The 26010-nt window shown below is 39.5% G+C and overlaps 1 protein-coding gene across 1 annotated transcript in view; it reads left to right on the top strand.

Moving 5' to 3' along the window:
* The window catches only part of CDC27 (cell division cycle 27), a 464683-nt gene that overhangs the window by 30590 nt on the left and 408083 nt on the right, over window positions 1–26010 (top strand). The window contains exons 5-7 of the mRNA XM_053699695.1: window positions 3716–3813; window positions 4058–4215; window positions 16765–16976. Of these exons, the coding sequence (XP_053555670.1) occupies window positions 3716–3813; window positions 4058–4215; window positions 16765–16976 (468 nt within the window). The remainder of the gene's footprint in view (window positions 1–3715; window positions 3814–4057; window positions 4216–16764; window positions 16977–26010) is intronic.

Genomic DNA, 26010 nt, shown 5'->3' with positions numbered 1-26010 from the left:
TTCCATCATGCTGATTTTTTTTTGTCAAGGTGATAGACTGAGTTAATAGCACATGCTATACAGACTCTCTGGAAAACAGTACAAAGGGAGGATTCTTTTAGTCTTGAGGGGTCAACTGTAACACGAGCCTTAAATATACCTCATCATTTTGAGATCTATTTTATGAGTGCAATTTTATTTGATAACAATTTAAAATAAAAATGTATGTACTTTAAATACTACAATCAGATTAGTGATTTGGTGTGCTCCATATTGATTTTTCTATAATACTACCTACAAGCTTGTTTCATGAGGAATTGAGTACAGCCCTATTGTGTTATGGCTTTCTCTTGTAGTAACAACTCCCTTGGAATCCATCTGCAGTTGTTCCGCTCGTAAGGCGGTTGATGCTAACACAGCTGAGTGGAGAGGAACCCCTGGCCATTGCTGTAGGAATGGCCTGAGCATTACTTGCTGTGGCGAGGTATCCCACAAATGTTACCACTTTGACTAAAAATGGGGTTGGGAGGAGGACAGAGCAAGCCTTACTCTGTGTCTGGAGCCATCTATAGTGCACAGTGTACAACACATCCAAGAGCTAGTATTATACTGTGATTTGTTTACCTTCATATTCTGTAATATGTTGATGCATGCAACCTCCTGATGTTATCACTAAGAGGTTGCATTGTGTATATCCTGGTGTGAAAAAAAGTTTTTTCTGGACTGGCATAAATACCAATTCTATACCCGCTTGGGCTGTACCCACTCTATAATAGTGGTGTCCAATGTCAGCAGGGTGTTTCCTGTCCCAGTAATTTCATTGCAGCATGTACACCTTGTAAATTGTGATTATACTTGGTGATTAGCTGTTTGTGTATTTTTTTTGTATGGCGATTTCTTGCTGGGATAGTATAGATCCCATCGTTGAACCCGCTGGTACATTACCCACTTACATGGTGGGGTCCAATGTTGGCAGGGTTTTGCTAGTCCCAGTACTTCTCTCCTGTTTAGGGGCCACTGCAGCTTCTCTTGCTTTTAAATAATTATTTGTAATGTTTTTTTATTTTTATGTCTGTCCTCTCATTTCCACATCTGAAAGATAACCTTTTTGCCATGAACTTTGTTCCTAATAAATTTATCAATGATTTTTATATGTCTTGATGCTAAATAAACTGGCTATAATTAATGTAATATGTCCACTACACTCAAACGCACAGGCGATTATATTTTCTTGCGAGCTGGTAATTATTTTTCAGTTGCTCACCCTAAGTGAGCAAAATTCTATATTTGGTCTAGACTCTCTCCCTTTAATTCAATGTGGAGCAAGTCCAAGCATTTGGCTAAATCTATTGATTACCAAGGTTTACTTGGTGGCAGAATAGTCTTTTCCAAAACGCATTATTGCCCATTTTTCTATATATAGGTTTCCTCTTATTGGATTTTCAAGAATGAGGTTGATATTGAATAAATTTGTCAGGAAGCAACACACTTTCTCTAAATTCTACCACTTTGATGTGTTTGGTAGGAAAATCCTTAAAGGGACACAACTCAAAAAGAATTTATGATTCAGATAGAGCAGCATTTTAAAGAAACTTTCCAATTTACTTCCATTATCAAATTTTGCACAATCTTTATATATTCACACTTTCTGGGGAACAAGATCCTGCTGAGGATGTGCACACGCTCACAGGGTATACGTATACTAGTCTGTGATTGGCTGATGTCTGTCACATGATACAGGGGTCTGGAAAATGGGAGAAAAAATTAATTTGTCAGATAAAAAAATCTATGGCTTATTTGAAATTCAGTGTAAGTGCTATTGCATTTTCTTTTTATTATGGACCTGTTAATGATGTAATTCTACTGCATTGAATGGTCCGTAAAAGGGATGGGAAAGTAATCAGATCATTGAATTTTAAGACACTTTTAAATTCACTTCTATTTTCAAATGTGCTTTGTGCTCTTGGCATCCCTTGTTGAAAAAGAATATGCACATAACCTACACTAGTGGGAGCTAGTTGCTGATTGGTTCCTGCACACATTTGTCTCTTGTGATTGGCTAACTAGATATGTTCTGCTAGCTGCCAGTAATGCAGTGCTCTTCCTTCAGCAAAGGATAAAAAGATAATTAAGCAAATTTGGAAAGTTATTTAAAATTTTATGTTCTATTCAAATAATGTTTGTTTTTTGAGGGGAGGTTCCTATACCTTTTTAAAGCAGCAGTGTCTTGTAAGAAGGTGCCCACATTTTAAATGTTTTTGTACCTCCCAATTTCTCATGGACTCCAGCTTGGGTATTTCTAGTTTACACCTCAATTTTTCCTGCTTTGTCCTTTCCTACTTTTTTTTTTCCTACTATAGAAAGGTATATACATCAGATTGGAATACCAGAGAGGTGTAAGGGGTTAAGTGCTCTTAGAGCTTTGGGAATATTTGCCTCCTCCTAGTGGCCAGGAGTTAATCCCAGGAGTAATGGCTTATGGACTGTCACCATCATGAAATAAATTAATTTCTCAGATAAGCAATCCCCCTTTTTTTTTTTTTTTTTTTTTTTTTTGGAATATGGAAAATAAAATAAAGGAAACCTCAAATACATTTTGATAACTCTCTTCCCTAGTACCCAATTAATATAAAGTATTTTTATGAGTTGTTTAGAATGAGGGTCTCCATCTTTAGAAGTTGAATTTAAAGGCAATGTTTGATCTTCGTGCTAGTAAAATCATCACTTAAACAAAAAATAGTTGCACACATTCATCTCAATCTGCTGTGCAAGTAAGGTGAATAATGTTGGTGGTTATATAGTATCTGTTTTAAAAAGTTCTTGGTAGTTTTTTTTTTATTATTGTTTTATTTCCCTGTTGATAAAGTGCTAATACGTTAAGTATTCCATGTTAGGGCATCATGATCAATTCAACAAGATAATCAACAGTTATTGTTTTTCTTAACATTGGTGGTGTAATGAATTTGGCTTACAGTGTAAGAATTGTTAGATAAAATGAAAACATAGTCATCTGTAGAATATAAACAAGGAATATTATACAGGCGTTACTTCTGCCTGACCCAGTATGCTTTAAAACTATAGTGCCTCAGTGTTGATAATGTATTATGAATAGTATATCCCCCTCAGGTTATTACTTCTTACATATATAAATTTTAAACATCCATATTCCCTTTCATCACCTTTTGCTCTCACTTTTCTGTCAACACATCAAATGTTAGTTTATTAGTTATTGCATCCACGTCTTCCAAATCCTTATCTGCCATCATTTTTAAATTCTCGTTTCCTTTGGATTCCTTTGATTCTGATTTTGAAGCTCTTTCGTAAGATTACAGTTTAAACCCATTGACAATTTTAAACATTCATACTTTAGAAATGTCTTTATGTTCAACTTTCATATGGTGAATACCATTACTTAGTCTTGGACAATAACAACTATTCTATAATGTGCAACTTATGCTAGTATGGGCTTCTAATACTCCACCCAATAATGGTGTAATTTGTGTGTATCTATACTGCCCCATCTCCTCAAACCTGAAGCTTGGTTAGACATTAGACAGGATTGTGATAAGTTAGTGTTGCAGAGGGGTATGAGACAAAAATACTTGCATTGCTCTTGATGTTGGTGTTTATCTAGCAACACATTGGAAATACACTAATGCCATTTGCTTTCACTTGCATAGAAACAAAAATATTTATCTGGAAGTAAAAATTGTTTTTTTTTTCTCTTCCTTTTCAGTAAAACAGACCGATTGGCCAAAGGATCAGAATGTTACCAAAAGAGCCTTAGTTTAAATCCCTTCCTGTGGTCCCCCTTTGAATCATTGTGTGAGATAGGTATGTATGGATGTAGAATACGTATAAATGTGCATGTGAGAAAATACCTTGATTACTAAACTACACTTAACCAGAGAGCTAAGATTCTTAGTGTTTGTTTTTATCTTATTGATCTTTTAAAACCTTTTATTTTTGGTAAAACTATATTCCTTTTTGGGGGGGTTTATGGAACCTTAAATAAACCATGTTACAAAGTTGTTGTTGTGTTAATATTAACTAAATTAGTTTTTTTTCTCATTTATAGGTGAGAAGCCAGACCCTGAACAGACCTTCAAACTAACCTCCCTCCAGAACTTTAGTAGCTGCCTACCGAACACTTGCACAGTGATGGTGAACACACACAATTCAATATCACACCGACAGTCTGACACAGTGTTAATGGAGACCCCTCAAGACACCATAGTAAGTGTATGTCCTTACTACTTTGTCTGGCAGTGATGTGACTAAATGCAGTGTGACACTACATGAGATGCCTCTTCCTTTTATCTCAAATTTAAACTTTTCATTAGTCACCTTTCTTTGATATTACTGATGTAAATCCTATTACTGCTGATCAGTTGTCTGATCCTATAACCCTTATCCCACAATAATTTGTGCTGGCTTAGCTTCAGAAATGATGCACATTATATTTTACCCCGTGTGAGCTCAATCTCTGCCCCTTTTGCACCCCATGTAATTAAATCGCTAATATAAAAAAAAATATATATACTACAAGTACAAATCCCCCCCCCCCCACCCCATCCATATTACCAAAATCCAGACTTTTTCGTTACTTTTACAAATGTACCGTTTTCCCCACCAGTAAGTCACAATCTTTTCCTGCTTGCATCTTTTGTTTTTTTTTGTTTTTTGTGTGCTCTGAAATGCAAATACTAGTCTAAATTTATTTAAAACCACTATTACCTTTTTTGATGGTACTACTGTTTATATATAAAAGTATTACAAATGATCTAAAACTACCCCTAGGTTGAAGGTATAAGCTGTATAATGACATGTAAATAAGGCCTAAATGACATACAATGTTGTTTATACTTTGTCCCATCCCTTCTCCAAGCTGTCTTTTTTTAAAGATGCAAATATTACAAAATCCAAACCTTTTCTGGTCCAAAGTAGTTTGGATAAAGGGCTTTGTGTCTGTCTGTATTTATTTGTTTGTACTGTATTTGTGCTGCAAAAACAAAAGTTTGTGCCAGTTTGGTTTTGGAGATATTAGAAATTTATATTTTACCTCAGTCTCCATCCACTATTGCACCTGATGTAAATAAACTATGTATACAAAGACACCATTTAAGCTGCTTTTGTTCTGCAAAAATGAACATTTGTCCAGTTTGGTTTCTGAGATGATACTCATTGTATTTTATCCCATGTGACCTCAATCTCCGCCAACTATGGTACCCCATGTAATTAAATCATAATAAAAAATATACCATTTGTTTGTGCTCCATTAAGCCTCATAAACCCACTATAGGCCATATTAACTCCTTTGTTGCCTTATTAGTCCCCTGTATGCCATATGAATGCCTACTTTCTTAGCTAATGTGGTTAACAAGGCAAACCAGGGGTTAACAAGGCAAACCAGCACTTTTAGATAAGGTTACTTAGATAACCCTTTTTTTTTGCGTGTGTACACATCCATGTCTTTAAAATTAAAAAAAAAAAAATTCTAGTGGATAAGGAACAGAAGTTTACAATACAAAAAAGACACCATGCAGCTATTAAAGACACATTTTCATTTATTTTATTTATTTTTGTGCTAAAGGTTATCGCTTAAAGGGACATTATGCACTAATTTCTTTTTTTTATTGGCTTATTATTTATTTGGGGTGTGTTCAAATAGTTATCCCTTTATCACAAAGGTAAAAAAGTTGGCATGTGTTTAATCCGATGTTGCCGTTTTTGCATATACTTAATCCCTATAGACTTCACTGTATACGTTTGTCTACAGAGATCCCCTGCTTGCCTCCTTCCTGCTTATCTGCTGTTAGAGGGCGAATTTTATTGTCTGTGGGATTCATCTGATACTTATAATGTGCTCAGTGCTCTGCTCCCTCTGTTACTTTGTTAAAAGGATCCCAACAAATGAGTTACACTTGTGGCAAAAATATACAAATAAAATTCCTGAGATTTCCCTATAAAACTCACAAATGGCTGCATAAAGAAATCACTCAGGTCCCCACTACATGACCTACTATTACATTAAACACAACACTTCGGGGAACTCCTGCCCTCTTGTCAAACCTGTGCCAAGTTTCTCCGAGCAGCCCCTGTGTTTATTCCACACTGTCCCCCACTTCGCCATCATGATATGAGGGCTGCCTATGTTACTTGCAGCAAATGATCACCGTTTGTAGATTCTAATGCAGCCATTGCTGACTGGCTCCGCACATCAAATGTGGAAAAACCACAACTAAGTACTAACAAGCGCCGGGGAGCTGTGCGGTCTTCACTCCAAGGATATAAACACGAGGAGCCAGCAGTTCAGCCTTTCAGTAAAAGTTTACATCCTGTTCAGTGAACTGCCACCGTAAACCCTGTTTTGTCTTCAGAAACAAACTCTTCCTTAGTGTATAAATAACCAATTTTTCTAATTACATTGTCCTGAGTGGGAATTAGGAAAAGGGACGCGCTTTCTTGCTTTTGAAATTTATCTGCACAGAATTTATAGCTGTTTCTGTTTGTATGGGGGAAGTGCTTTTATATTGTTATCTTGTTGGGTCTTTATAATACAGTGAGCTCTGACAAACACAGACTCAGCATGATGGCACCTGCAAAAGAGACGGCTCCTGCCAGCTGTCCATACTCACAATCCACAACCGTGGCCAAGATCTATAGTGAAACCAAGAAGATTGCCGGGTTCAACCAGCAGAACAGCCGAACTTACCTCAGCAGCCCTGCCTTCTTGCAAGGATGAGATTGTGGCCCTGCCTAGCATATAACATACCAGGGGCAATTAACAGGTACCCTAACAGCTAAAACCCTCACAGCCATCTATAGGGACAATGGCAGCTAATCACCATGGCAATACATGCCTTATCCTTCGGCTCTGTAGCTGGCTGTCATGATATCAGCTGTTAGAATTTCAGTGTACAAACTCTCCTCAAGTGTGGGTTCATGTGTGCGGTTGGAAAATGAGCGTGCTAATCCTTCGGGAGGGCCAGCATCGTCTGTAATAAACACATTAGCAGGAAATATAAAGGTAAATTTTACAAAAGTTACTGTTTGCAAATGTTATTTAATATGTCTATTTCTTTATTTACTGCATTTACTATCTATAGAAACTTGTTAGCTATCTACATTGGGTCCTTAAACTTGTGATGGATGCAGGTCAGTGTATTTATCTGATGATGGAATGGTCTTAATTTGTAAAAGTTTTCAAATATAACATTTCCAAAGTCCATTGTTGCCAGTTAAGAGGTAATGCAGGGGAATGCCTGGCTATGTAAGATGACACCTCATAATAAGTAATAGTTTTAACCCCTTAAGCCAAATGTGTACAGGTACTACGTACCTACATCCAACACTGGCTCATATTGCTACCTTCATACAGGTGGGTGGTGCATTGAAAGAGGGGGATGGTTCCCTAAGCTACAGGAAAAAAAAATATTGGGGGAGGGAGGGTTATATCTACACTACAGATTTTTATTTTAATTTTTACAAATACTATAAACTGGGCACTGGCAAGACAGCTATCTTATATGGCTGCTACTAGTTAGAGGGGGAGGGTTAGCAAATTGTTTGTGAGGGATCAGAGAGGGTTGAGTTTTCCTACAGTGAAAAGAAAAAAAATATATGGCTTAACTGCAGATTGTGAATACCCCAATAGGTGATCTTCATGTGAATAAAGTTGTCATCACCGGCTGCTCTTCTTCCGCTCACGGTACAATGATTCTAAAAACCTCAATAAAGAAATAAGGCGTCACATATGTGTTATCAATCAAAATAAGGATACCCAAAACACCCCAATGTGCGGTTTGATGCCTGCTGGAAATTTGCAGTGTACCAGCTCACTAGCCGGGGGCCCCAGGATCAACCAGTTCAGTTTCACAGGATTTCTGAAAATGTCAGGCTCTATAATGTGTCATAAACTACACTTGTGATTAAAAAAACAAATTTTATTAAAACAGAATAACTTCTAAATAAATATAGTACAGACACAATTAGGCGATAAAAGTGTACAATGCACCTATAATTGCAGCCTGAAGTTTCCAGAAATCTTGTGAAGCTGATCTGTAGGTTCCTGTAGCCCCCATGCCAGTGAACTGTTACAGCACGCGTCATACAGCACATTGGGGTGCTAATTTCAAATGCGAGTACCCTGTTTCACCAGCTGTTTGTTTTGGGTATCCTTTATTTTGATTGAAACACACATATGGTGCTCTTTCTTTATTGATGTCTATACAATTAACCTTACAAGCTACATGATTAGCCCCGTCATTGCAGGGAATATTAGAAGTGTAATGCACAGCTGCAATTAGCATCCTTCTAATTACCAAAAAGCAATCTCAAGTCCATGCATGTCTGCTATTTCTGAACAAAGGAGATCCCAGAGAAGCTTTTATAATTTTAGTGAGAAACACAAAGTTTGAAAAGTTAACAAATTTTTAATATGATCGCATTTGACGGTGAAGCGGTGGCATGAAATATACCAAAATGGTCCTATACCTTGGGTTGTCCACTAAAAAAAAATTAGTTTTGAAAGGTACTTTTAAAAAAAACGTTCTATTTTTGTTTAAATTGTGTGATCGCAAAAATGTTAAAAATTCAACTGTACTTTGGGCAATTTCTCTGAAATTCCTGGTACTGAAGGGGTTAAATTAAATAGGCCACAATTTCTGGTGAGTCCTGAAATGACGATAACAACCTTTTGTAATATAGATGAATGAATGTTGGTACTTATATACATAAAAAAAATTACTAAGCAAAATCTCAGGTGGTAAGTTATTGATATTTACATGTACTCAGTTGATTGATTCAAATGTATTAAAGAAAACAAGTTTGTACTGCATTTAACAAAACTGCTGGTAACACTGCCGTGTCCAACTCTAGGGGGCACAATAGTACAAAGAAATGGTGATCATATGAACTAGAGACATTAATATCAAAATAAACGAGATATAAATGGTCTATTAATGGACACTATATAGTTAAGGAAGAAAGAGAAACAAATTATTTGTGCCACAGATTGAAACACAAGCAAAGTTCTTATCTGAGTCCAAATAGAAGACTGACAAACGGTCCAATGTCAGGTGTGACTTCAGTTGCAGTTGGTACAATCCAAGGTGGTTCAATCCACGGTGTGTGTCACAGCTGCTCCTCAAAGATACAGAACGAATCCAAGAAGATGAATCTGTGAAAGAAGATCACATACAGAGGGCGCCTCCTAGTGTGATACTGTGATTGTAAATGGGAACATGTATATCTTGTGCTGTGGTTATTCTCACAAGGATGGCAGCACCAAATGTGCTAAATGACGCAAGCTGGGAACTCTGTGTCCCAACTGATCCTTGGTATGGAGAATATGACCCAGGTATCCGTACCAGGAAGATCAAACCAAGCTCAGGCTTCCAAAAAGTTCAGTGTATTTTATTAAAAGCATATGTTTAAAAGCCAGTGCTTCCAGTATGTTAACAGATGCCTGATGAAACAGCTGGCACAGCTGAGAAACGCGTTGCAATCTGTTATTTGCATTGTTTTCATTTGCTTTGGGTGAATGCAACGCGTTTCTCAGCTGTGCTAGCTGTTTCATCAGGCATCTGTTAACATACTTTCCAATTTACTTATATTACATTTGCTTTGTTTTATTGTTATCCTTTATTGAACAGCAGGGATATACGCTCAGGAGTGTGCCCGTGTCTGCAGCACTATATGGCAGCTGTTTTGCAACAATCTTATAGATTAGCAAGAGCACTATTTACAGTCATGTAATGCTCCAGACATGTGCACGCTACCTACCTAGGTATTTCTAGCATGTGAGAGAAGAAAATTTGATAATAAAATTAAATTGGAAACTTCTTAAAAAGAAAAAAGGACATGAAACCCTCAATTTTCTTTCATTATTCAGATAGAGAATACATTTTTTTTTTTTTTTTTTAAGTTTTACAATAAAAGTTGTAATTTTGCTTGAGCAATATTGCATTTGTGCTATTAACAATGCATCATTTTCGTGGATAACCTGCGTCTTTATTAGCTGCACAAATGTTTGCTTCTGTGGCACAAATGAATAATATAATTGTATTCGCAATTTAATTACATGGGGCGTAATGTGGTCGGATTCTGAGGTCACATGGCCTGAAATATATAATGTGCAATATCTCTGAAACCAAACACTAGTTTTTGTGGCACAAATCGGCACAAACAAATGGTATAATTGCATTCACTATTTAAAGGGATATGGAAGTCAAACTTAAACTTGCATGATTCAGATAGAGCAGGCAATTTCCAGACACTTTTGAATTCACTTCTATTTTCAAATGTGCTTAGTTCTCTTTATATCCCTTGTTGAAAAAGAATACACACATATCCTCCACTAGTGGGAGCTAGTTGCTGATTGGTGCCAGCACACAATTGTCTCTTGTGATTGGCTAACTAGATGTGTTCAGCTAGCTGCTAGTAGGGCAATGCTGTTCCTTCAGCAAAGTATAACAAGAAAATGAAGCAAATTTGATAATGTTCCCATCAGGAGGCATAGTTGATTAATAATGGTGAGGTGCTGGTGGGGCAGCAGCATAACTGAAAAAGTGGCCACCTGGAGATGGAAGCAGGAAGGCATTGGGAATAAAGCATTACTTATTGCTGTTTTTATCTTTGTGTCCATGCTGTGGCTGATTTACCTTCTAGGGTCCCAGGTGCCATCTTGCTATTAACCTAATCTGTGGTGACATTTTTCTGTTACTATTTTTCGTGCTTATATTTTTCTTAAAGGACCATTCAATGCAGTAGAGTTGCATAATAAAAAGACAATGATTTAATACCTACTCTGAATTTCAAATAAACAGTAGATTTTTTTTTTTTTCTGACATTTATTTTTTCTCCCATTTCCAACACCCTGTATCATGGGATCAGCCAATCAGACTAGTATACATATACCCAGTCAGCTTGTGTACATGCTCAGTAGAATCTTGTTCCCTAGAAAGTGAATATAAAAAGACTGTTCAAAATTTGATAATGGAGGTAAATTGGAAAGTGTATTAAAACTGCATGCTCTATATGAATCATAAAAGTTTTATTTTCACTTGAGTATCCCTTCTTAAATGGAAATTAAAATCATTTTCGTTCCTAAGACATGGAGAGTCCACAACGTCATTCCAATTACTAGTGGGAATATCACTCCTGGCCAGCAGGAGGAGGCAAAGAGCACCACAGCAAAGCTGTTAAGTGTCACTCCCCTACCCATAATCCCCAGTCATTCTTTTTGCCTTTGTCAACGGAGGAGTTGAAGTTTTGGTGTCTGGAGAATGTAATACTTTTTGGGTACCTTTCCCTGCAAGCAAGGATTTGGGTTTAGCGGAGTCCACGTCAATCTCTTCAGTAGAGTAGTGGTGGCTTTTAAGCAGTTAGGAAACAAAGTAAGGACCACCTCACAACTTCCTAACACATTGCTGCCCTAGTTATAGAAAGCCAGAGTTGGTTACTCTGTTCTTTCTTTTTCTACAGGTCTCTCTGAGGAGTATGTGTCCTTTCACACCTTGTAAGCTGTCGTCCTGCCTGACAGCTAGATTGCAGCCAAGTGGCTTTTGTCTTCTAGGTATTGGAGTCTTGCACTTAAGAAGATTGAGCTGCAACTTTATTTTTGAACATATATCCTTTATATAGGATATTTACAGGCAGGGTGCGGGCACTGTATTTGTGATTAAGGAGACTAAGGGGTTAATACTTTTATTGGGTTAAAGTATATCCTTTATTGTTCATTGTGGCTCGTTCTATATTTTTTTTTTATATAATTTGTTTGGACCGTTTAACGGTCTTGCAGAAAATCAGTCGGTTTTTCAGAAATGCACGCTTTTAATTTAGCTGCACAGTTTCTAGTCGGATAGTCATGTGACTTCCGCTCTTCCACATTCAGTTTCTAAAGTGGAGCGGCGTTGTTACTGTCCGACAGCTCCTGTGCTCGGATCGGCAGGAGAGTCCTCTGACGTTTTTTTTCATTATCACAATCTGCAGTTTGTAACAGTGTGAATCTTTTGTCTGATTTTTATTACGGTGGTCAGGTAAGACACCTAAGTCTGGCTGAGTTGCAGAGGTCCTGATTCAGTTTATTTAGCTAGTGCTGGGAAGCATTTAAAGATAAGTAGTAAACGCTCTGAGGTATTATTAATTTCTTAAAGTGACATGACCAAATAAAATATAAAATATTTTAAAAGATATTATGGACATGGATCAAGACTGCTCATAAGGGTCTGCAATGGCAACCTGCAGTTTGTATTGCCTCGGTAGCTAGTGCAGCTTTTTATTGGTACAATGCCTTGTCTGAATCGATTTTAGAAGAGACTCCATTGGAGGATATTCAATATAGGATTAAGGCTCTCAAACTAGCCCATTCCTTTATTTCTGATGCTAACATGCAAGTTATTAGACTGGGAGCCAAGATGCTTGGCTTCACTGTCCTAGCCCGCAGGGCTTTGTGGCTAAAATCTTGGTCAGCTGATGGTACCTCCAAGTCCAAGCTTCTGGCGCTTCCTTACAAGGGTAAAACCTTGTTTGACCAGGTCTGGCAGAAATTATTTCTGATATTACAGGTGGAAAAGGTTTTTTTCTACCACAAGACAAGAAGAACAGACCAAAGTAATTTTTGTTCCTTTCGTAACTTCAAAGGTCAAAAGTCTTACTCTCCCTCTTCCAAGCAGGAGCAGTCCAAGTCTTCTTGGTAGCCCAATATGTCTTGCAATAAGGGGAAGCAATCTAAGAATCCCTCAGCTGAGTCTAAGTTAACATGAAGGGTCGGCCCCCGGTCCGGGATCGGATCAAGTGCGGGGCAGACTTTCCCTGTTTTATCAAGCGTTGGTACGAGATGTCCCGGGTCCTTGGGCTGTGGACATAGTATCTCAGGGGTACAAAATAGAATTCAAATCTTGCCCTCCCAGGGGCAGATTCCACCTCTCAAGATTATCTGCAGACCAGGTAAAAAGAGAGGCATTCTTGAACTGCATTCAGGATCTTTTTTCCCTGGGAGTAATTGTTCAGTTCCACTAAGGGAACAGGGTCTAGGATTTTATTCAAATATGTTTGTAGTTCCCAAAAAATAGGGAACTTTTCGACCCATTTTAGATTTGAAGTGTCTGAAGAAATTTCTCAGGGTACCGTGCTTCCGTTTGGCCTTGCCACAGCTCCCAGAATCTTCTCAAAGGTTCTGGGGGCTATCTTGGCAATGGTCAGGTCTCGGGGAATTGCTGTGGCACCTTACCTGGACGACATTGGTTCAGACGCCATCTTTTCAACAAGCAAACTCTTATACAGAGATCTTGTTGTCTCTTCTACGTTCCCGCAGATGGAAAATGAATCTGGAAAAGAGTTCCCTTGTTCCAGCTACAAGGGTGGTTTTCTTAGGAACCATAATAGATTCCCTATCTATGAAAATTTTTCTGACAGAGGTCAGAAAATCCAAAATTCTCTCCTCGTGTCTCTCTCTTCAGTCTACTGTTCGGCCATCAGTGGCTCGATTCATGGAGATAATTGGTCTGATGGTCGCTTCCATGGACATCACTCCCTTTTGCTCGATTCCATTTGAGAGCTCTGCAATTATGCATGCTCAGACAATGGAACGGAAACCATTCGGATCTGTCTCAGAGGATAGATCTAGACCAGTCGACAAGAGGCTCTCTCCCGTGGTGGCTTTCTCAGGAGCATCTGTCTCAGGACACATGCTTCCGGAGACCTTCCTGGGTAATCGTGACCACGGATGCTAGGCTAGGGAGCAGTCTGGCACTCATTAAAGGCGCAGGGACTACGGAATCAGGATGAGTCTGCTCTCCCCATCAAGATCTTGGAGTTGAGAGCGATTTACAATGCTCTGATGGCTTGGCCTCAATTGTCCTTAGCCCGGTTTATCAGATTCCAGCCCGACAACATCACCTCAGTGGCCACCAGGGAGGAACTCGGAGCTCCTTAGCCATGAAGGAGGTGCCTCGGATTATTCAGTGGGCGGAAGCTTACAATTGTTGTCTATCTGCCATCCACATTTCAGGAGTGGACAACTGGGAGGCGGATTTTTTGAGCAGACAGACTTTTCATTCCGGAGGTGATCTCCAGTTTAACCCTCAATTGGGGGGTGCCGGAGTTGGATCTGATGGCGTCTCAGCAAAACGCCAAGCTTCCAAGGTATGGTTCAAGGTCAAGAGATCCGCAGGCCGCTCTGATAGATGCTCTGGCAGTTCCTAGCATTTCGGTCTAGCATATCTGAATCCTCCTTTTGCGCTCCTTCCACGAGTCATTGCTCATATCAAACAGGAGAGAGCATCTGTAATTCTCATAGCTCCTGCATGGCCTCACAGGATCTGGTATGCAGACCTAGTGAAGATGTCATCTCTGCCACCTTGGAGGTTGTCTCTGAGGAAGGACTTTCTAATTCAGGGTCCTTTCCTCCATCCAAATCTTGTTTCTCTGAAGCTGACTGCTTGGAGATTGAACGCTTAATTGTGGCTAAGCGTGGGTTTTCTCAGTCTGTCATTGAGACCATGCTGCAGGCTCGCAAGCCTGTTACTTATGGTAAAATTTACCATAAGATATTGCGTAAATACCTTTTTATTGGTGTGAATCGAAGAGCTACTCTTGGACTAGGGTCAGGATTGCTATAATTTTGTCCTTTTTCTCCAGGAAGGTCTGGAGAAAGGGTTGTCAGTCAGTTCTCTGAAAGGTCAGATTTCTGCATTATCTATTCTTTTACATAATCATCTGGCAGGTGTGCCAAATGTTCAATCTGTTTGTCAGGCCTTAATCTTAATCAGGCCTCTGTTTAAGCCTGTAGCTCCTCTTTGGAGCCTTAACCTTGTTCTTAAAGTTTTGGAGCAGGCTTTGTTTGAGCCAATGGATTCCATAGATATTAATTTGTTATCTTGGAAGGTTTTGTTTCTTATTGCTATTTCTTCTGCTCAGAGTTTCTAAACTCTCGGCTTTGCAGTGTGATTAGCCTTACCTTACCTTTATCTTTCATGCGGATAAGACGGTTCTTCGTACTAAATTGTGGTTTCTCTTCTAAAGTGGTTTCGTATAGAAATATTAATCAGGAAATTTGTTGTTCCTTCTCTCTGTCTCAATCCTTCTTATAAGGAACATCTGTTGCACAACTTGATGTTGTGCATGCTCTAAAATTCTACCTACAGGCGACTAAGGATTTTCGCCAGTCTTCTACCCTGTTTGTTTGTTTCTCAAGAAAGCGTAAGGGTCAGAAGGCTACTGCTACTTCTCTTTCCCTCTGGATGAGAAGTAGAAGTCGTTTTTGCTTATGAGACTGCGGGTCAGCAGCCTCCTGAGAGAATTACAGCTCATTCCACTAGGGCTGTCTCCTCTTCTTGGGCTTTAAAAAATGAAGCTTCTGTGGAACAGATTTGCAAGGCTGCAACTTGGTCCTCTGCATACTTTTTCCAAATTTTACAAATTTGATAATTTTTGCCTCGGCTGAGGCCTCTTTTGGGAGAAAGGTCTTCAAGCGGTGGTGCCTTCTGTTTAGGGCTGCCTGTCTTGTTCTCCCTCTCTATTCATTCCGTGCCCTCTATCTTGGGTATTGGTTCCCACTAGTAAGTGGAATGACGTTGTGGACTCTCCATGTCTTAGGAAAGAAAACAAAATTTATGCTTACCTGATAAATTTCTTTCTTTTCGAACATGGAGAGTCCACGACCCCACCCTTTATTAGACAGTTCTTTTTTACTAAACCTCAGGCACCTCTACACCTTTGTGTTATTACTTTTTCTATTTCCCTTCGGTTGAATGACTGGGGATTATGGGTAGGGGAGTGACACTTAACAGCTTTGCTGTGGTGCTTTTTGCCGCCTCCTTCTGGCCAGGAGTGATATTCCCACTAGTAATTGAAATGACCTTATGGACTCTCCATGTCCGGAAAGAAAGAAATTTATCAGCCAAGTATAAAATTTTTTATTTTTTTTATTTTCTTTCATTATTCAGATAGAGCATACATTTTTAAAGCACTTTCAAATTTGGTTTTATTATAATTTTTGCTTCAATCTCTTGGTTTTCGTTGTTGAAGGAGAAATGCACTGCTAGGAGCTAGTTAAACACATCAGTAAGCCAATAGCAATAGGGCCTACCTAGGTATGCTTTTAAACAAATGATACCAAGAGAACTAAGTAAATGAGATAGATAAAAGTAAATTAAAAAAGTTGTTTAAAAATGTATACACTTTCTGAATAGTTAAGGGAAAAAAATTGTTTCATGTCTCTTTAATATTAAAATGAGTAGGTTTGTTTGGGTTAAACCCAGGATGAAGTTCATGCAGCTTTCCCTTCTCTCTGTATTCACATAATCTTACTGGATTTGTTAAAGTGATGGTAAATCCTAGCGTTTCTGAAAAGCTAGTATTTACCATTGTAACAAAAAAATGGGACATTCAGTCATGAAAGCTCTTTTATTTGTTTGCAGTGTTCGCTGCGCTGTGCTGCTAAGGCAGCCCACGACACAACGCTCAGTGCGGCGAACGCTGTAAACAAATAAAGGAGCTTTTAGCATGAAGTATTTTATACTTCATGACTAAATGTCCCCTTTATTTGTTCCAATGGTAAATCCTAGTGTTTCAGAAACGCTAGGATTTACCATCACTTTAAGTAACGCTATTCCTGTATAATAGTGTTTTTTTATTACAGAGTTAATTTAATCTTCCAAATTTAGGGGCTAGTGTTTGTTCTGACTTGCAGAGCTTGTCAATATATGTAGTTGCAGAATTGCATATTACCGGTATTTCTAAGGAGATTAAAATATCACAAATCACATCTGTCTTCTGCAGGAGCTGAACAGGTTAAATTTGGAGTCATCCAATCTAAAATACTCCTTTAATACAGATTCTTCAGTGTCTTACATAGACCCTGGGGTAATCTCTCCTGACTGCTTACCCCTGGGGACTGGTTCCTCCATCCTGACCAAGCAGGCCCAGAACAAACCAAAGAGTGGACGCAGCCTGTTGGGAGGTCCAGCAGCTCTAAGCCCACTTACTCCAAGGTAAGATGAATGTACTTGATTATTTGTTTTCATGTGGGGAGGTCTAAACGTCCATACTACAGTTTAATTATTAAGAATATGAATTGTAATAATTTGTTTATCTGTGAAAATGCACGAGTCATTAATCTGTTTTCAGGTGCTTGAAAGACCTAAAATGCAAAGTAATGCATGAGGTTTACAATCAAAAACAGTTTACCACCATTAGCTTCAAATTTATATGATGATTAAACAAGACTAGGGTAGCAACCATTTGTTTTTTATACTTTATTACTGCTATCCATTTTCCCATTGGATATTTTATTCCTACTGCACATCAATAAGCATTGGTAAATTTACTCCTGCTCTCTCCTGTCTCCGTAAAACTCTCTGTATTAAACATCTTCACCTTGTGTCCTTTTACTTACCGCCATTTTAGTTCTATCTTGTAGCCCCTGCCTTTCAGATATTCTCACCCACATTCTTGTCCTTAGCATTCGTTTAAGGTTACCATTACTACTTTGGTATTTTTATTTAAACTACTTTTATAAGGGCCTTTTTTCTCTCTCTGTGCTTTTCCCTTCACCCCCACCGCCAATTCTTATAAAGTTTGTACTTACTACCCTCCCCACTAAATTTCATATGTGCATTTATTTTTTTTTTTTATTTTTTTTTTTTTAATAGTTTATTTACTTTTCAGCAGTATAGACAAATTATAATAGAGCACATTCGCTCAAGTTGTGCACCACGCAGGGTAAATCAAAATCTATACAGCACCTCATAATGATGTGACTACAACAACAGCAGTGCGAAGATTCTTGTTTTCAGACATATTTGTATAACAAAAAATTGAAAGAGGAACTATATATATACTGCACATTTTCTGTTATAGCGGAACATACAAAGAAAAACGAAAACACACATGGGGAAAAAAAAAAAAAGCCCCCTTCCCCCCCTCTCCTCCGTCGCACGCCCGCCGGTCGTTGGTCCCATATCCTTCAATACCAAGCTACTGGAAATATTTCCCTCAATATTAAGCCTTCGATAAACTCTGTTTTATGAAACGCTTTAGTGAGGATATATTGTATAGGGAGGGGATATGCCTGAATGATTTTCCCCCATTTATTAAAGAAGCTTTGTATTTGTTTATTATGTAGCTTTGAACTATTATGTTGTTTAAAAATAATCTGTTGTTTCACAGCCTCCAGAAATAGACTAAAGGAAGGAAGTTTCCTATGTTTCCAGTTTCTTAATATTAGGTTACGCCCAATTAATATAATAGTGTTAATCAGATCCGAGTTCGGACCTCCCACACTTAAGAAAAAAATGATTTTGGGCTCAAGGAAAGAATCCTCGAAGCCAAATTTACTTAGCCAGAACTTGACTTTCTGCCAGAATTGCCTAACTTTTGGACAATACCAGAAGCAATGGATCAGATCTGCTCTAGGCATAGAGCATTTCTTCTGTTATGTGTGATCAGTCCACGGGTCATCATTACTTCTGGGATATAACTCCTCCCCAACAGGAAATGCAAGAGGATTCACCCAGCAGAGCTGCATATAGCTCCTCCCCTCTACGTCAGTCCCAGTCATTCTCTTGCACCCAACGACTAGATAGGATGTGTGAGAGGACTATGGTGATTATACTTAGTTTTTATGACTTCAATCAAAAGTTTGTTATTTTAAAATAGCACCGGAGCGTGTTATTACTTCTCTGGCAGAGTTTGAGGAAGAATCTGTCAGAGTTTTTTACTATGATTTTAACCGGAGTAGTTAAGATCATATTGCTGTTCTCGGCCATCTGAGGGAGGTAAAGGCTTCAGATCAGGGGACAGCGGGCAGAGGAATCTGCATTGAGGTATGTAGCAGTTTTTATTTTCTGAATGGAATTGATGAGAAAATCCTGCCATACCGTTAAAATGACATGTATGTATACACTTCAGTATTCTGGGGATGGTATTTCACCGGAACTACTCTGTTAAAGGTCACTAATCCTTTTTAATAACTATTTATCATGTTAAACGTTTTTGCTGGAATGTAGAATCGTTTACATTGCTGAGGTACTGTGTGAATAAATATTTGGGCATTATTTTCCACTTGGCAGTTTTTTTGCTTTATTTGTGACAGTTTCGTTTCTCTTCACTGCTGTGTGGGAGAGGGAGGGGCCGTTTTGGCGCTCTTTGCTACGCATCAAAAAATACCAGTCAGTTACTTTTATTTTTCCTGCATGATCCGGTTCAGCTCTGATAGATCTCAGGGGTCTTCAAACTTCTTTGAAGGGAGGTAAATTCTCTCAGCAGAGCTGTGAGAATTCTTATAGTGACTGTGAATAAAAACGTTGCTTTGTATTTTTTATGTCAAATTTAATTATTGTTATTTTACTAATGGGAACAAACCTTTGCTAAAAGTTTTGTTGTTTTAAAGTTTGATGCTATAACTGTTTTTCAGTTCACTATTTCAACTGTCATTTAATCGTTAGTACCTCTTTGAGGCACAGTACGTTTTTTGCTAAAAAAGATTATAACCAAGTTGTAAGTTTTTTGCTAGTGTGTTAAACATGTCTGACTCAGAGGAAGATATCTGTGTCATTTGTTCCAATGCCAAGGTGGAGCCCAATAGAAATTTATGTACTAACTGTATTGATGCTACTTTAAATAAAAGTCAATCTGTACAATGTGAACAAATTTCACCAAACAGCGAGGGGAGAGTTATGCCGACTAACTCGCCTCACGCGGCAGTACCTGCATCTCCCGCCCGGGAGGTGCGTGATATTTTGGCGCCTAGTACATCTGGGCGGCCATTACAGATAACATTACAAGATATGGCTACTGTTATGACTGAAGTTTTGTCTAAATTACCAGAACTAAGAGGCAAGCGTGATCACTCTGGGGTGAGAACAGAGTGCGCTGACAATGCTAGGGCCATGTCTGATACTGCGTCACAGCTCGCAGAGCATGAGGACGGAGAGCTTCATTCTGTGGGTGACGGTTCTGATCCAAACAGATTGGACTCAGATATTTCAAATTTTAAATTTAAATTGGAGAACCTCCGTGTATTACTAGGGGAGGTCTTAGCAGCTCTCAACGATTGTAACACCGTTGCAATACCAGAGAAACTGTGTAGGTTGGATAAATACTTTGCGGTACCGGCGAGTACTGACGTTTTTCCTATACCTAAGAGACTAACTGAAATTGTTACTAAGGAGTGGGATAGACCCGGTGTGCCGTTCTCACCCCCTCCAATATTTAGAAAGATGTTTCCAATAGACGCCACCACTCGGGACTTATGGCAAACGGTCCCCAAGGTGGAGGGAGCAGTTTCTACTTTAGCTAAGCGTACCACTATCCCGGTGGAGGATAGCTGTGCTTTCTCAGATCCAATGGATAAAAAATTAGAGGGTTACCTTAAGAAAATGTTTGTTCAACAAGGTTTTATATTACAACCCCTTGCATGTATCGCGCCGATTACGGCTGCGGCAGCATTTTGGATTGAGTCGCTTGAAGAGAACCTTAGTTCATCTACGCTAGACGACATTACGGACAGGCTTAGAGTCCTTAAACTAGCTAATTCCTTCATTTCGGAGGCCGTAGTACATTTAACCAAACTTACGGCTAAGAACTCAGGATTCGCCATACAGGCACGTAGGGCGCTGTGGCTAAAATCCTGGTCAGCTGATGTTACTTCTAAGTCCAAATTACTTAATATACCTTTCAAGGGGCAGTCTTTATTTGGGCCCGGTTTGAAAGAGATTATCGCTGACATTACAGGAGGTAAGGGCCACGCCCTACCTCAAGACAAAGCCAAAGCTAAGGCTAGACAGTCTAATTTTCGTCCCTTTCGGAACTTTAAAACAGGAGCAGCATCAACCTCCACTGCACCAAAACAGGAAGGAGCTGTTGCTCGTTACAGGCAAGGCTGGAAGCCTAACCAGTCCTGGAACAAGAGCAAGCAGGCCAGGAAACCTGCTGCTGCCCCAAAGACAGCATGAACCGAGAGCCCCCGATCCGGGACCGGATCTAGTGGGGGGCAGACTCTCTCTCTTCGCCCAGGCCTGGGCAAGAGATGTTCAGGATCCCTGGGCTCTAGAGATCATATCGCAGGGATACCTTCTAGACTTCAAATTATCTCCCCCAAGAGGGAGATTTCATCTGTCAAGGTTGTCAACAAACCAGATAAAGAAAGAAGCGTTTCTACGCTGCGTACAAGATCTGTTATTAATGGGAGTGATCCATCCGGTTCCGCGGTCGGAACAAGGACAAGGGTTCTACTCAAACCTGTTTGTGGTTCCCAAAAAAGAGGGAACTTTCAGGCCAATCTTAGATTTAAAGACTCTAAACAAATTCCTAAGAGTTCCATCGTTCAAAATGGAAACTATTCGGACAATCTTACCCATGATCCAAGAGGGTCAGTACATGACCACAGTGGATTTAAAGGATGCTTACCTTCACATACCGATCCACAAAGATCATCACCGGTATCTAAGGTTTGCCTTCTTAGACAGGCACTACCAGTTTGTAGCTCTTCCATTCGGATTGGCTACGGCTCCAAGAATCTTCACAAAGGTTCTGGGTGCCCTTCTAGCGGTACTAAGACCGCGAGGGATTTCGGTAGCTCCGTACCTAGACGACATTCTAATTCAAGCTTCAAGCTTTCAAACTGCCAAGTCTCATACAGAGTTAGTTCTGGCATTTCTAAGGTCGCATGGATGGAAAGTGAACGAAAAGAAGAGTTCTCTCTTTCCTCTCACAAGAGTTCCATTCTTGGGGACTCTTATAGATTCTGTAGAAATGAAGATTTACCTGACAGAAGACAGGTTAACAAAGCTTCAAAATGCATGCCGCGTCCTTCATTCCATTCAACACCCGTCAGTAGCTCAATGCATGGAGGTGATCGGCTTAATGGTAGCGGCAATGGACATAGTACCTTTTGCACGCCTACACCTCAGACCGCTGCAATTATGCATGCTAAGTCAGTGGAATGGGGATTACTCAGATTTGTCCCCTACTCTGAATCTGAATCAAGAGACCAGAAATTCTCTTCTATGGTGGCTTTATCGGCCACACCTGTCCAGGGGGATGCCATTCAGCAGGCCAGACTGGACAATTGTAACAACAGACGCCAGCCTACTAGGTTGGGGCGCTGTCTGGAATTCTCTGAAGGCTCAGGGACTATGGAATCAGGAGGAGAGTCTCCTTCCAATAAACATTCTGGAATTGAGAGCAGTTCTCAATGCCCTTCTGGCTTGGCCCCAGTTAACAACTCGGGGGTTCATCAGGTTTCAGTCGGACAACATCACGACTGTAGCTTACATCAACCATCAGGGAGGGACAAGAAGCTCCCTAGCAATGATGGAAGTATCAAAGATAATTCGCTGGGCAGAGTCTCACTCTTGCCACCTGTCAGCAATCCACATCCCGGGAGTGGAGAACTGGGAGGCGGATTTCTTGAGTCGCCAGACTTTTCATCCGGGGGAGTGGGAACTTCATCCGGAGGTCTTTGCCCAAATACTTCGACGTTGGGGCAAACCAGAGATAGATCTCATGGCGTCTCGCCAGAACGCCAAACTTCCTCGCTACGGGTCCAGATCCAGGGATCCGGGAGCAGTTCTGATAGATGCTTTGACAGCACCTTGGAACTTCAGGATGGCTTATGTGTTTCCACCCTTCCCGCTGCTTCCTCGATTGATTGCCAAAATCAAACAGGAGAGAGCATCAGTAATTCTAATAGCACCTGCATGGCCACGCAGGACTTGGTATGCAGATCTAGTGGACATGTCATCCTGTCCGCCTTGGTTTCTACCTCTAAGACAGGACCTTCTGATACAGGGTCCATTCAAACATCAAAATCTAACTTCTCTGAAGCTGACTGCTTGGAAATTGAACGCTTGATTTTATCAAAACGTGGTTTTTCTGAGTCGGTTATTGATACCCTAATTCAGGCTAGGAAGCCTGTTACCAGAAGGATTTACCATAAAATATGGCGGAAATACCTATACTGGTGCGAATCCAAAGGTTACTCCTGGAGTAAGGTTAGGATCGCTAGGATACTGTCTTTTCTACAAGAAGGTTTAGAAAAGGGTTTATCAGCTAGTTCATTAAAGGGACAGATTTCAGCTCTGTCCATCTTGTTACACAGACGTCTGTCAGGAAATCCAGACGTCCAGTCCTTTTGTCAGGCTTTAGCTAGGATCAAGCCTGTGTTTAAAGCTGTTGCTCCACCATGGAGTTTAAACTTAGTTCTTAACGTTTTACAGGGTGTTCCGTTTGAACCCCTTCATTCCATTGATATAAAAATGTTATCTTGGAAAGTTCTGTTTTTAATGGCTATTTCCTCGGCTCGAAGAGTCTCTGAGTTATCAGCCTTACATTGTGATTCCCCTTATCTGATTTTTCACTCAGACAAGGTAGTTCTGCGTACTAAACCTGGGTTCTTACCTAAGGTAGTCACTAACAGGAACATCAATCAAGAGATTGTTGTCCCATCCTTGTGTCCAAATCCTTCTTCAAAGAAGGAACGTCTTTTACACAATCTGGATGTAGTTCGTGCCCTCAAGTTCTACTTGCAGGCAACTAAAGATTTTCGCCAAACTTCTTCCTTGTTTGTCGTTTACTCTGGACAGAGGAGAGGTCAAAAAGCTTCTGCTACCTCTCTCTCTTTTTGGCTTCGTAGCATAATACGTTTAGCCTATGAGACTGCTGGACAGCAGCCTCCTGAAAGAATTACAGCTCACTCCACTAGAGCTGTGGCTTCCACTTGGGCCTTTAAGAATGAGGCCTCTGTTGAACAGATTTGCAAGGCTGCAACTTGGTCTTCACTTCATACTTTTTCCAAATTTTACAAATTTGACACTTTTGCTTCTTCGGAGGCTATTTTTGGGAGAAAGGTTCTTCAGGCAGTGGTTCCTTCTGTATAATGAGCCTGCCTTTCCCTCCCGTCATCCGTGTACTTTTGCTTTGGTATTGGTATCCCAGAAGTAATGATGACCCGTGGACTGATCACACATAACAGAAGAAAACATAATTTATGCTTACCTGATAAATTCCTTTCTTCTGTTGTGTGATCAGTCCACGGCCCGCCCTGTTTTTAAGGCAGGTAAATATCTTTTAAATTATACTCCAGTCACCACTTCACCCTTGGTTACTCCTTTCTCGTTGATTCTTGGTCGAATGACTGGGACTGACGTAGAGGGGAGGAGCTATATGCAGCTCTGCTGGGTGAATCCTCTTGCATTTCCTGTTGGGGAGGAGTTATATCCCAGAAGTAATGATGACCCGTGGACTGATCACACAACAGAAGAAAGGAATTTATCAGGTAAGCATAAATTATGTTTTATAGCAAAGGCCCAACTTTTCCTGGGACCAAAAGGCAAGTCTTCTTGGTGAGATATAAGCGTTGTTAATTAGTTTTAAATATGATTCGTGCCAGGAGGAACGGAGGGGTGCCTCAATCAGCCATTTTATACTTTTCTTAATATAATCATAGTTCATTTCCTCAAAATGTGTTGACCAATATGATATATATTGTTCAAAATTTAATTGACCTTGCTTTGCCAGTAAAATTTTATATAAGAGTGAGATCGAATGATTTCCTTGTTTATACAACTTGATATACCCTCCGATATCAGCAAAACATTCTGACCAACTACCTAATTGTAATTTCTTGTTTAAGAAATGACGCAACTGTAAATAGGCAAAGAAATCCTTATTCGGGAGATTAAATTCATTAGCGATATTTTCGAAAGTTCTTATGTTAAGCCGCTCATCCAAGAATTGTGTTAACTTAGAGAGCCCTCTGTTATCCCAATCTATAAATGGCTTATAGTAACATCCAGGTGGAAACTCGGGATTTCCTCTAATCGGTAAGGAAAGAGACATATGATAATTAATCTTAAGACATTTACATAGCAGTTGCCAGGCTTTAACCACATTATATATATATACTAGTGGACATTTTGATGTTGGCTGGGAGCTGTGCACCAGTGCAATGCAGAATAGCTTTACATGAGAACGGCTGTATAAAGTTCTCTTCTAAACTTATGTTAGTCAACACCTCTGAGGAGTGCAACCAATCGACCCCATATTGAGCTAAAATAGCTATATTGTATAACTTGATATCTGGGAAGGCTAAGCCACCAAACTCTTTCTGCTGGGATAATTTTTTAATCGCAATCATCGGCCTCGACTTACTCCAAAAAAATTTAGCACATGCTTGATTGAATAGTTTAATATCTTTTGCCTTAATAAATAAAGGAAGGTTATTCATTACATAGATTATCTGGGGGAATAAGATCGTTTTTATCATTGTAATTTTAGCTGATAGAGAGATTGGAAACAATGCCCAGCGCTGAAGCTTAGCTTTGATGCTTGAAAAGAAGGGGGTAAAGTTAAGTCTGTACCAGCTGTTTGGGTCTCTATGCAATATGATTCCTAGATATCTAAAACTCTCAACCTCTTTTAAGTTATATTGACGCCTACTATCTTTATTTTTATATATCCATAAGATCTCTGATTTGGTAGTGTTTACCCTGTATCCTGAAATTCTACTGAATAATTCTAGGGCACCAAACGCTATAGGTATGTTTTTATGTGTTTGTTTGAAGTATAAAAGTAAGTCATCAGCATATAGCGACAACACTAATTTCTGGTCCCCAATATTTATCCCCTCTAGTTCTTGTCTTAGGTAAATTGCTAAGGGTTCAATGGCCAAGTTGAATAACAGGGGGGAAAGTGGACATCCCTGGCGTGTACCTTTCTCCATTTTAAAAAAAGGTGTTTGGATATTATTGACCACTATAGAGGAAATTGGGTAGTTGTATATGATTTTGATAAACTCTATCAGATTTCCCGAAAAAACAAATTTTGTCAAAGCCATGTATAAGTGTTCCCATATTATAGAGTCAAATGCCTTCTCCGCGTCAACCATAACCAAAGCCAAATCATCTTGATATATTAGTTTCTCCTTATTAATTTTATTCCAGAAATATTCTATCAGCATATATGCCTTCCGAATATTTTTTGTAGGTGACCTATTACACATAAAACCAGATTGATCCTGGTGAA

Source organism: Bombina bombina, chromosome 1 (assembly GCF_027579735.1).
Source record: "Bombina bombina isolate aBomBom1 chromosome 1, aBomBom1.pri, whole genome shotgun sequence".
Lineage (NCBI taxonomy): Eukaryota > Metazoa > Chordata > Amphibia > Anura > Bombinatoridae > Bombina > Bombina bombina.
This window is presented reverse-complemented; position numbering and strand designations above follow the sequence as displayed.